The 11708-nt window shown below is 47.6% G+C and overlaps 1 protein-coding gene across 10 annotated transcripts in view; it reads right to left on the bottom strand.

Annotated features, from left to right (window-relative positions):
• Positions 1 to 1260: 1260 nt before the first annotated feature.
• IRAG1 (inositol 1,4,5-triphosphate receptor associated 1) overlaps positions 1261 to 11708 on the bottom strand; it is a 119494-nt gene continuing 109046 nt past the window's right edge. For 8 of the 10 annotated variants that reach the window (XM_060159674.1, XM_060159675.1, XM_060159670.1 and 5 more), the window contains 3 exons: positions 10758 to 10877; positions 9308 to 9439; positions 1261 to 4560 (listed from right to left, as the gene is read on the bottom strand). In XM_060159674.1, coding sequence (XP_060015657.1) covers positions 4317 to 4560; positions 9308 to 9439; positions 10758 to 10877 — 496 coding nt within the window. In that variant the 3' untranslated portion in view covers positions 1261 to 4316. Of the gene's footprint in view, positions 4561 to 9307; positions 9440 to 10757; positions 10878 to 11708 lie in introns of those variants that run through there. The other 2 variants (XR_009542429.1, XR_009542430.1) reach the window with 2 other exon arrangements.

Below are 11708 nucleotides of genomic sequence, written 5' to 3'. Positions count from 1 at the left end.
CTGATCTTAATTCAGCTGAAAAGTCTTATTGCTTCTTTTTCACTCAAGCTCTTTTCAGTCTGGTTGGGGTTTAGAAGGAGTCAGGTTTTCTAAGCCTCAATCTAAGAACTCTATATCCTCTTTCCTTTCTGTTTCCCAATAGCCATTTCTTTCCCAAGTACTTCTTTGTCTTGCAATACCGCTCAAAAGGCAGCCAATAAAGGTTCACACACTCCAACGCTCTGATTCTTTCCAGTCACTTCTCCTAGAGCTATAGGCTGCCCATGGACTGTCTTTCAAGTTACCCTGGGTACGATTTTACCAAATATTTTTGTTTTCTTCACAACATAGGTCACCATATTTCTAGTCCCTGATATCCGTGTTCTGGTTTCCTGCCACTTGACTGATAAGCCAGGGTCTCATATTTTGAAAATTTGTTGTTTAAGTACCCTGTTTCTGGTTCTGTATGCATTAGCTGGGGTAGGCTAATGGCTATAACAAACATTCCTGAATTTCAGTGGCTTAATATACTAAAATTTTATTTCTTGCTCATGTCACAGTTGAATTCTGTGAGCGCCCATTCAAAGACTTGGCTTCCACCTGGTGGTCCCACCAACTTCTCGGGCCTCAGGTCCTCAACTGCATGCTCTGAATTTGGCAGGCAGAAGGGGGAATATAGAGGATATAAAGTACTGGGCAGGAGAGTCTATGTAGGAAATTGGATCTGGAAGGTCTGCATTCCCTTGCCCCTAGCTGCAAGAAAAGACTAAAAAATATAACTAGGGACTTCCCTGGTGGCCCAGCGGTTAAGACTTCACCTTCCAATGCAGGGGGTGCAGGTTCGATCCCTGGTCGGGGAGCTAGGATCCCACGTGCCTTGTAGCCAAAAAACCAAATCATGAAACAGAAACAATATTGTAACAAATGTAACAAAAGACTTTAAAAATGGTCCACATTGAAAAAATCTTAAAAAAAAATAAAATCTAGATGTGGAAATCAGACTGGTGAAAACTTAACAGTCTCTATCACAGCAAAATGTATGAATTAAAACAAGAAACAAACAAACAAAGAAACGTAGGCCAGGAAGATACAGGAAACTAGGATCAGGAATGAGGATGAGAAGGAGAGGAACTGATCCAGCCCCTGGGAGGGAGCCCATAGTGACCCGAGGGCTGGGGACTTCTGGGAGGCACTGTTATCCAAAAGTAGATTCTAATTCAGGGTTGGGCAAGGTTGTGGCCCAGCTCCACAAAATGAGGAGGCATTCAGCTGCTGCCAAAGGTTTGGAAATGTGCTTTTATTTTCAAACTCAGGTATGTGACACTCTATATTTCAAGGCTAGCACACCTGTGTGAGGTTTAACAACGTTAGGAGCTGACAACCAGTGATACACAAATCCAGCATCTCCCTCTCCACTTATGCGGCCAGGCTGTACACAGGGAGCAATACAGAGAGTCCTAGGGCCAAGCAGAAAAGTCAGACCTCAGAGGCATTTTGAAGGGAACTTTTATTTCAGATCAATATCACTGTTGGAAATACAGGGCCTGTTTCTGTCTATTTCACTGCTGCTTTGGCAACAGTTCCAATTGCCTCAGGTCATCTTTGCTTTTCTTGAAGAATTACCGGGAGTCCTGTTTCAGGAATGCCCTTGGAAACGTGGGTACTCTTTTGTTCCTTCTCGTCCTCAACCTCCCTTTACTCACAGAGTCCTTTGGCTGAGGGCCTGGTCTGGAAGCATTCTTGCAGGCCTTTCTGTGGAGCAGCTGGAGGGTCAAGAGCTCACTGCAGCTCCTCTCCTGGCCTTTGTCTCAACAGGAAGCAAAGGTGGGAACCCTGTGACCAAGTGGGTGATGGGCCAGCTCCGCCTCGTCCTTCTTCACGGGAGGCTGAGACTGGATGTTGCCAGCCTAGAGTCCTGCCCCACAGCCAGCCTCTCTGGAGCGCCATTTGTATCCTGTCTTTGGCTTTGAGGGCCTCAACGTCCTCCAGTGTATCCAGTCGCCCTGGAAGAGGCAGGGCAAACCATCCATCCATGCGGCCAAAGTCCGTCTGCCATGATCTGCACCTCTTTACCTTAATGGCACATCCTTGGTCAACCCTGGCTTGGGCTTCTCTCATAGTGGTTTTCTAGCCACTGGAAAGGATGCCTCCCTTAGAACAACAGGCTGCTTTCACAGTGGGGCCTAACCTAGGTGGGTCTTTCTGAAAGGAGTGGTTGCATCAAGCCTAGCCCTTGAGCTTGGAAATGTTGTTGCTAATCAGGTCACAGAGGAGACTGAAAAATACTGGAATAAGTCGAGGCTAATAAAGGTGTAATTTTTTTCATTGAGTTGTTGGTGGTGATGATGCTGGTGTTGGGAAGTATGCAAAACGTCGGCTGTTCCCAGACTGCTCTCCACCCCCTTGAATGCTCACTTGTTCTTTTGACCAACATTTAATGATACCCTCCCAAGCATCGGCCACCATGCTAGGCACTTACCCAGAGAATGGGTAAGACATGGTTCTTGTCTTTGAGGAAAAATGCTAGGAAAGGCAGACACATAAATAAGTTATTCTGATACACTATAGTAATGGTCATTAGTAGTAGTAATGAAAATGTTTAAAAAGTGCCAGAAAGCACAGAGAAGGGTGTGACCTATTATGTGGGGCATGGTGGGGAGTTGGAGGGAGGCCATTAAAGGTGTAATGGAGGGGATGATTTTTGTACTTGGTCCTGAGGAGTGACCAGAAGAAAAGAGGAGAGCGGCAGAAGAAAAACTAGTGAGAGAAAACAATTTAGTCTGGGAACCAGAAATGGCTTGGAGTGGCTGAAGGGCCACTCAGGGGAGTGGGACTGGAATGTAGGATGTCCAGCTAGGAGGCCTTTGGAAGAATCAATTTAGTGCAGGGGTTGAGAGCACAGCCCCTGGGGCCAGCCTGGCTGGGTGTGACTTCCAGCCCCATGATTTACTAACTGGGTATCCTTGGCAAGTTACTTTGCTTGTTTTGTGCTTCAGTTTCCTTATCTGAAAATGGGAAGAGTCACAGATTTTTTCTTTTTCTTGAGGACTCATTGAATGAATCCCTATATAATACCTAATACAGTGTTTGGCTCACAGTAAGTTCTATACGAGTGTCAGAAACAAAAACAAATGTCAACAGCAAAACAAAAACAACAGCAAAGCCACCACCATAAAACCCACACAGAAACCAGCGCCCCCCAGAACTGATGAGGCAAGAAGGCAGGTGGCAGCTCTCAAGGTGGAGTGAGAAGTCCAGCTGGAGGTGGGACGCACTCTCAGTTTTCTGCTAAACAATGGGAATGCTCTGAGACCTACACTTTGGTTGGAAATGCCATTGAAACTGGAACACTGCAGTGGAGATGCACACTCGCATGTGGGCACAGCGAAGCTGAAAGTGCATTGTCTCCTCTTTCCCCCTGAGAGGCGGGTTAACTGCTCTCAACCAGAGAGAACAAAGAGGGGATAGACTGTGCTCTACAGCAGCTCAGAATTAGCCCTGGAAATGGAGACCAGCAAGTTCGCCATGGAAGCCATGAGTTTTCAGTGTTTCTCAAACATCTTAAGCCCACGTAGAAAGCTCACTGAACAGGTGCCTGGTGGCTGCCCCACACCTAGTGAAAATCTGTGGGTTGGCTTTAACCCTAACACATACCCAGAGCACACGTTTGGAGGGTAGGTGGCTTCATGCATGCGTGTGCTGTGTGTGTGTGCACTCTGTGTATGTGTACAGAGGAATATATGTTCACTTACATCTTCCCACTTCATTTCAAGCACTGAGCTAAAAAGCAGCCTAAACGTTTTTCTGATAAACCTTTCTGACTTCTGTAAAGAGAAACTCTGATTGCAAAGGGGAGAAGGGAAGGCTGAAGGAGAGTCAGTAAGAATGAGATGGGAAATGGGAAGATATTCACGTGAGACTCCAAATTCCAGGTCTGATCCTTGGGGGCAGAGTTAGCCTTTAGACACAATCCTTCCTGATTTCCGATCAATGGCAGAGAGGAAAATGGGGAGGGGGAGGGGGCTTCGCACTGTAGCCTATAAAGAAGGTGTTTTGTTTCTCCCCAGCCATCTGAGCTGGCGCAGGCAACTGTCCCTTCCGTCGGAGTTCCCTGGTGAAGGCCACTTCTTTGTCCACTGATGCTTTTTGTTGATCCTCCAAGAACATCAGTTACTGTGTGTGAATAGCTCCCATAGGGGTGCCGAGTGTGAAAGAACCCCTGCTTGTTCCCCTGACGGCAGCAGTGGTGTGCCCATGCCCAGGCCTGACACATCATGCTTGGGGAAAGGGCAGCAGGCTGTGTGCTGGAGCAGGGCACTGGCCGGGTGTCGGGTTTCCTACTGCTCTGTAGGCTGCTCATGCTGGAGTCCTGAGCTCCACCATGAGTCCCTTTGGGCTGCCGAGCAAGTGGATTTCCCAAGGGGCCCGTCGGCCTGCTCCACACAAGAGTTATAGGAACCGTAGAGCCCCAGCACAACAGTCAAGACCAGCATTGCTGCGGCCATCATCCAGACGACTTGCCAGTGCCGACAGAGTTTGGGATACATGACTTGTAGGAAATGAACCAATTCTTCAAGTTTGCTGTCAAATGAAAAACATAGGTGGAGGGTTTAGTATATTGGGCACATATACGATGCCCAGAACTTCCATCTGGAATACTCTCCATGTTGTCTTGCGCCGTGGCTCTCAAACTCAGCTGTGCATAGTGTTGTTTGGCAGCAATTAATCAAAATACCCCAGGTCTACTGAATAAGAATCTCCAAAGGCATGGTCTAAGAATCGATAGTTAAACATTTTTCCCCAGGTGATTTTGATGCCACCAGTCTATAGCCTTTATATTGGGAGGGTCTAGGCTAGAACACGCTACTTATTTGTGTGACCATTCATCCATTCGCACATGCCCTCATCTACTCATGAGATGGTCACTGATATCTGAACTCCCCCAAGCCCCAAGATACCAGGTTGGCTGACCCATTCTCCCATGCAACCAGACAGGACCAACAGCTTTTCTGCACTTAGTGGTACCAGTGATCAGTTCCGAGTTCTAACCTGTCCCCCGCCTCCATGTTCAGATGCCTAATTTGTTGTCCTCAGTTCCACATCTGACTGTATCTAGAGTGGAAGGACTGTGATAAACTCCTAGAAGACTCTCAACGTCGAGTAATAAATAACTGGACAAGTAATTCAAGGAACCAGATCAACCTCAAGAGCTCACTTCAAACTGTCCCGGGGCCTCCAGCAAACTCTGGTGACTTTCTCAGCCCTATTAAACTTCATTCCCAAATAACCCCTCCTCCACTTTCTCTGCTCTCTCCACACTTTTCTCTTCCCTCTCATCTCTCTCTTTTCTCTCTTCCCTCCTTCCCTTTCAACCCTCCCCCTCTGTTTTTTGCCTGCTTCACTCCACTTTTCCCTCTTCCTCTTTTCCCCACTGCCTTTCAATTTTTCCACTCTTTTTTGTGGCCCCTTGAAAAGACATTTGGTCAGATGGTCTGCTTTGAAGAGTCCATTCTTAGAGCTCTCTGGAGAAGCCTTGGACACATTCATTAAGCTAGAATTTCTTCCTGTTTCTAATCCCGGATCTATTTTAAAAAATAACAGTGAGAATACTGAGGATCACCAAATGAAAGAGGTGAGAAAAGGGACATGAGGTCTTTCTGAAGATCCTGAGGCTCACACAGACACTGAAATATGCAGACCATTTGCTGAGAAGCAGAGAGCTCTAATTCAGAGAGCTAATAGCAGATTAGCTATTCTCTCTCTCTGCTATTCTAATAGCAGAGAGCTAGGTGCCTGACAGTGGTACAGAGACTCAACACAGATGCTCAGAGTGCCTGCCTTGGATGCTAAAGCACTGGTTGGTTTCTCTTCCATGTGGGACCCACTGATGATTGTTTCAGGAACAATTAAGCAAAGCAAAACAGTGAGTACATGAGCTGAGGTGAAAATCATTGGCTACTTTCACAACTGTTGGGGAGAGAGAATTTGGAAGTGGAAGCTTAGTTTCTTTCAGCCCCATTTAGTTTCTTTAATTTCTATTCAGATACAACTGGATGCTAAGACACAGTCTCTCTTTTGGGCTGTATTTCTGTGTTCCAAAACAAGCTGCTGGAGCAGGGAGAATCCCACTCTCACCCCATCCTTAAGTGGGCTGGCAAAGGAGGACGGCAAGATCTGGCTTCGTGACCCTTAGCTGGTTACCCATTTCCAGCCTACAAAAGTTGTTAGAAATGGAATTAGATTAGAAATAGAATTCCTTTGGAAATCAATTTGTGGTTGTTCTGAGGTCTACCTACTCCTCCATTGGGAAGGGTGAGGTTGCTGCCCCCTCACCTGGGCCTGGAGAGAGGGGCTTCGGAGATGCTGCTTGGCGAGCTCGATATGTTGTAATTTGGGGGCACAGTGAGTAGACTGTGCGTGACTCCCACCTGAGAGATGTGAAGAGTGAGAATCTTACTGAACTGCTTGGTGGCATCAGAGCAGGGGGCCACAATACGGAAAACCATCCTCCCACCACTAGTGGGTCAAAGGTGCATATTTCACAGTAACTGGATGTAGTCAGGAGAAGGAAGGGTGGCATGGGATGTCATAGACCCTGCCCGGAAATGCTACCTAGAAGCTGAGCGTGGAGGGTATACTTCCAGCTGCCCAAGGACTGAGAGAGGGATTTTAAGTAGCTGGCCAGAAGAGCTGCATTCGACCTCATAAGGGGACCTGCAGTTGAGAGATCCTCAGAAATGGTGTGAACATGTGTGAGCTGGGGGGTAGGAGGGGTGCTTTTCTCTGAAGGTCCCATAAAACACCACACTGAACAAAATCAGAAGGTCAACCTTAAATGCCTGCTAAGGCCTGGAACCCGCTCACAAGAAGACCAGTCAGGTAATACCTTTCCTACCCTTGATCTCCACCCCCTTTCCCAACGTTAGCTCTGGAGAGGTCAGGCGCTGCATTAGCACAGCTGGGGTGGAGGGCGGGAGTGGCAGAGAGCAAGAAGTCAGCTCTGTCTCCACTATAGGCTTCCTTCCTGAAGCAGAGTGGAGCTGCAGGCCAGGGGGTATGGGGAGAAGTTCAGGCTTTTGACTATTTCAGGGAACTGGCCATTTTCATTACTGAAATGAGGTTGTTCTTGGGACTTAAACTTGACCAGAGGACTTCTATTTTCTGAGAGTTATTGGAAGAGTAAAGGAGTCTGCCTAATATCATCTTAACCCCAAAAGGCCAGTGTGAACAGACAGTGGGAGAAAAGACAACAGTTCCCTGTTGCATCTTATGAGTCTCACTTGTTCCATGTATTACCTAAATGTCAGAAGACTGTGTTCTGTGTTTTAATATGGTTAAGATATTGGGTGGATTCACCCAAAGTTCACTTAAGCTGATCCTCCAGAAAGTAATATTGACAACAGATTATATTATTACATATTATTATAATAGAGGAGAGATTCAGATAAAAAGACTCTAGTGTTTGATGCTGAATCTCTTAAATAAGGGGCCAGCTGCTGGGGTTAGCTCAGTGTTTTTAAAATGCACTAAGTAGGACATGGAACTTTTAATAACCTTAGACCTTGCTTGTTAATGAGATGCCAGAATTTCATGGGGGGAATCATGCTTGAGTACAGGTGCCTATAGGCAACCGTGTATGTAAGGGATTTGCGAATGAATGGATTGCCTGGCACTGAACACAACAGCTCTCGGGGCTAGTCTGGCTTTGGTGACAGGTGAGGAAGGGACCCTGTAACTGTGGGTGGGCAGTTTCTATGATAGCAGTGTCTGTCGTTATAGAGAAGATGATGCCACACTGCTGGGCCTGAACAGGTGAAGCTACACAATGTGCTGAAGGCCGAGGACCCATCTCAGGGCTGTGCTGATGCCTGGTATCCACCACCTGAGGTACAGGCATGTTCATAAGACCAAGAAGTGAATCTGAGAGGGAGCAGAAGTTGGGAAAGAGAACGTGGCCTTTCAGTATCCTCAGCAGGACCAAGAGGATACTCTTGGATGTTGGATGCAAAGGGCGGCCATTGCCATGTGCTGCTGACCAGGAGCTGGACAGAGGGGAAGCCGGGCATAGGCTCACTTCCTCTGGGATTTCATGAAATGGGAGGGACAATCTCCCAAGATCAAATTAGCTAGATAAGGATTCCAGCCCTGTGCTTTGTAAACCAGACTATTTATATTCCATGTACTCTCTCTGCTTAGTTCTCTTTTGTTCTTTCCCAGTGTTTGGAAGGGTTAGAAGTCCCAGCCTGTGTTTCTGTTTTGAAGGGAGCCAAAGAAAGGGCTGAAGCCCAGGCCTGGGCTTGACTGCATTAAAGGAGAGAAGACAGTCTGGTGGCCTGGAAAACAAGAGCAGAGGACACCCAGGAGGGACAGAAGACCAAGAAGGATAGGAACAAGCCACTTGGAGTAGGGACTGTGCTTTCATTGTGAAAACTGGGCTTCTCTCCTTAGGGGAGGTGGTGTGCCCTTGCACAGGTTTGTTTCCAATAGTGAAGCCCTTTCTCCAGCTCTCCCCTTGAACACTGGGGTTGACTCATGCAGGCTGACACCTCTCACTCTGGTTGAATCTTCCACCAACTAGGCTCTACTGGTCATTCCTATGTGTTTTGAAGCATGTCCCTCTCACTTCTAATCCGCATTTTATTACCTTGTTCATTGGGTGCATGTGATTTCCAGAGTCTGCCAGCAATGAGGCACAGACTCATACCCTGTCCCAAAGGTAGCAGCTGATTAATTGATTAAGATGCAGGATCTACATTACCTCTATCTACTGTTACATATATCTTTCATGATTTAGTGGAAAATGCACTTGAAATATAAAGTATATTAAAAGGAAAAATCCAAGTATTTCCAAACCAAAGTGAAAACAATGTCCAGACGACCAAACTTGTTTGATCACCATGGAAAGAACCTGTTGGACACTTCCTTTGCCACAAAGTTGAGTTCATCCCCTACCTCCCTGTGTTCTCTCTGTCCCAGCTCCCCTCTAGGGCTTCAGGCCAACTTCCTTGAACTTGGCTCTTTCATGGGAATGGTTGGGCAATGAGCTAACTGTGGTCCCTCGCATTTTCTCAGCTCCTGAGAACTGCTGGTTGCTGCTGGTCCAGCCCTTGACAACCCCTGACCCCTCAGCTCTTGCAAACATCCTCTTATTAACTATTTGAGCTCTTTGGGATTTCCTTCGCCTCCTCCTCCAACATGAGTGCCCTCTTGGTTTCTGTTGGCTGCTCACTCGGGCCCTAGACCCACAACTGCCCTGGACTGGCACCTCCAGGGATGTTGTGCAATGACATGAATTGGGACCCATTTCAGCAATGGCAAGGGCTCCAACCTGCTTCTCTGCTCCTTTTCCTCTTCTTCAGTTTCTTCTGCCTCTTCAGCTTCCTCAGGGCTCTCGGTCTTCTGCTCTTCCTCCTCCTTCAGGTCTTGAAGCTCCTTGGTCTTCTTTAGACCTTCCTGGTATCTGGGAGGCAACAACGAACAATTGAGTCTGGAAAGGCCAGGGGCGGAGCATCCTTTCCTGAGTTGCTAGAGGAGGCACTGAGCATCTCTGATGATTACACACTCACTTCCTGTGGTTCCAAACAAGAGGAAAAAGCTGGGAAGCTCCACCGCATCCTATGGTGGCTCCTGTCAGGATGATTTCCCCTCACCCCTCGGCCATTCTTCCTGTTTATGTGAAAGTGTGACAAAAGAGACAGGGAAAAAATATGGGTGCAGAGTCTCCTGGCTGGATTCTTCTACAAACCATTTGGGAGGGCTAAGGACTGTGTGGCCTTGGAGCCTCAGCTCCTCCCCTGTAAAAAGGAGAGGCTGGCACTCACTGCACGGATGTTGGAGCATTTTGAGGAAGTGCCAGGTGTGTGGTTTGACCTGGGGAAGGTGACACCTGTCACACAGGCTTGTTGGGAAGCTTTGTGAAAGTGAAAGGCACACAGGTTCACAGTAAATGTTCACAAAGCTGATGGAAGCATTCACTCCCCTGCATTCTAAGTACAGAGGACAGGTGTGGGTGAAAAGACAGGCTTTCCAAGAGAAACCCTCTGACTTCCTTCTCCCAGGTTTAATATTACCTTGAACATAATTTTTGCTTGTCCTACAGCTGAGTGTTTAAGGCTAGCACAGTTGGGTTGGGGCAACCCCACCACGGTGCAGGTGGCCACCACACCGAAGCCCACAGGTCCCACGTCAGAGGGAAGCTGTATCTCCCTCAGGAGCTACTGGGAAAGAAGCTCAGGATGTGGCACCTGGACAGAGGTACTTCTCTACCTGGCTTAGCTGGGGCCTTGCTCAGTATTCTGCCTCATCAGTGACTAACAACGAGCCAAAAGTGCTACTGAAGCTCAATTAGAGAAGGGGGCAGCTGAAAGGGGACTCCTTTGACAGGAAGAAGGGATGGCTGGGGCAGTTCCAGGAAGTGGGGCTGCAGCTGCTCCTGGGCACTGCTGGCAGTGGCGTGACTGCTCTGGGCATGTGTCAGGAAGCCTCAGGCACCACCAAGAGGAACCCACCCAGGGCCCCTGATTTCCAGATCATTCTGGTGGCTTTCTGCCTAAAAAAGAGGGCAGCCTAGTTATTATCTACCACACACTCTTGCCTCGTTTCCTCCTGTCTTTCCTGTGGAACAGTACTGCTCTTTCCTATGTAGTTCCTTACTCAGGCAAGGAGGTCCCAGGGCCACGGGTTGCTTCCCTAAATCCTCTAAGAGACAGGAAAGGCCCGTGGGAAGGTATCTTTTGAGCAATGCCAGGTGACCTCAGGGCTGCTGAAGGCTGACTCACCCCTTCTTGTATGCTTCTTCCTCCATCCTGGCCTTGGTCTCCTGGCTAAACCCCTCCAGGCAGCTTGGAGTCGGGACAGAAGCAGAGGCCTCACAATCCAGGTCCCCGTTCGTCTTCCCACTAGCAAGAAGAAGGAAGTACAGGGCGTCCTTTCAGGGACAGATGGGACTTCTGAAAACCAAACCATGTCTTTGTTCTATTCCTGGCCGGAAGTGAGGAAACTCATTCTGGACTGAATTTATTTCAATCTTTCTACCTTAAGATTTTATAAAGGCCTTAGTCCATGAATCCTCCTTGGGCCCCCAGACATCAAGTACTGCACCAGCTTGCCTTTTTCCTCCTGCTCTCTAATCCACTTTTATTCTTATTCCAGGAGAGGCTCCGAGTGGACAGACAGATATTGGGAGCTCCAGGGCACTAAGAGGAGGAAGATGGAGGTGGACCAAACGTTCAGAGTCATCCCATCCCTGTAGTCCATCTTCTGCTTCATTCATGTAAATATCTACCCAGTGCTAAGTCACAGGCACCTTGTAATGTGCTGGGGATACATTAGAAAACAAAAGAAAAGGTCTTTGCCAACACGGAGCACAGCAGGAGAGAATGCCCAAAAAAGGAAAGAAAAAATATGAAATTAATTACAAATTGTGATAACTTTTATGAGAGAAACAAACTCTGTGCAATGACAGAAAATAATGAGGAGAGAATCTGCTTAGACTGAGTGGCCAGAAAAGGCCTCTCAGAGATGGAGTAACTGAAGCACAGACCTGAAAGATGAGAAGTCAGCCACATCTATAGCAGAGGGAAGATCTTCCCAGGTAGAGGATCCAGGATGTGTGAACACCTCGGGATACAAAAGATGTGGAGATGTTTGAGGAACTGAAGAGGAGCAATGAGGTAAGAATTAACTTCTGGACAAGATTTTTGATGCCTGTGAGGTATCCAGGTGGAGAT

This window comes from Lagenorhynchus albirostris, chromosome 9, assembly GCF_949774975.1.
Source record: "Lagenorhynchus albirostris chromosome 9, mLagAlb1.1, whole genome shotgun sequence".
NCBI classification, from domain to species: domain Eukaryota; kingdom Metazoa; phylum Chordata; class Mammalia; order Artiodactyla; family Delphinidae; genus Lagenorhynchus; species Lagenorhynchus albirostris.
Note: the sequence above shows the minus strand (reverse complement) of the source record. Positions and strands in the feature narration are given on the sequence as shown.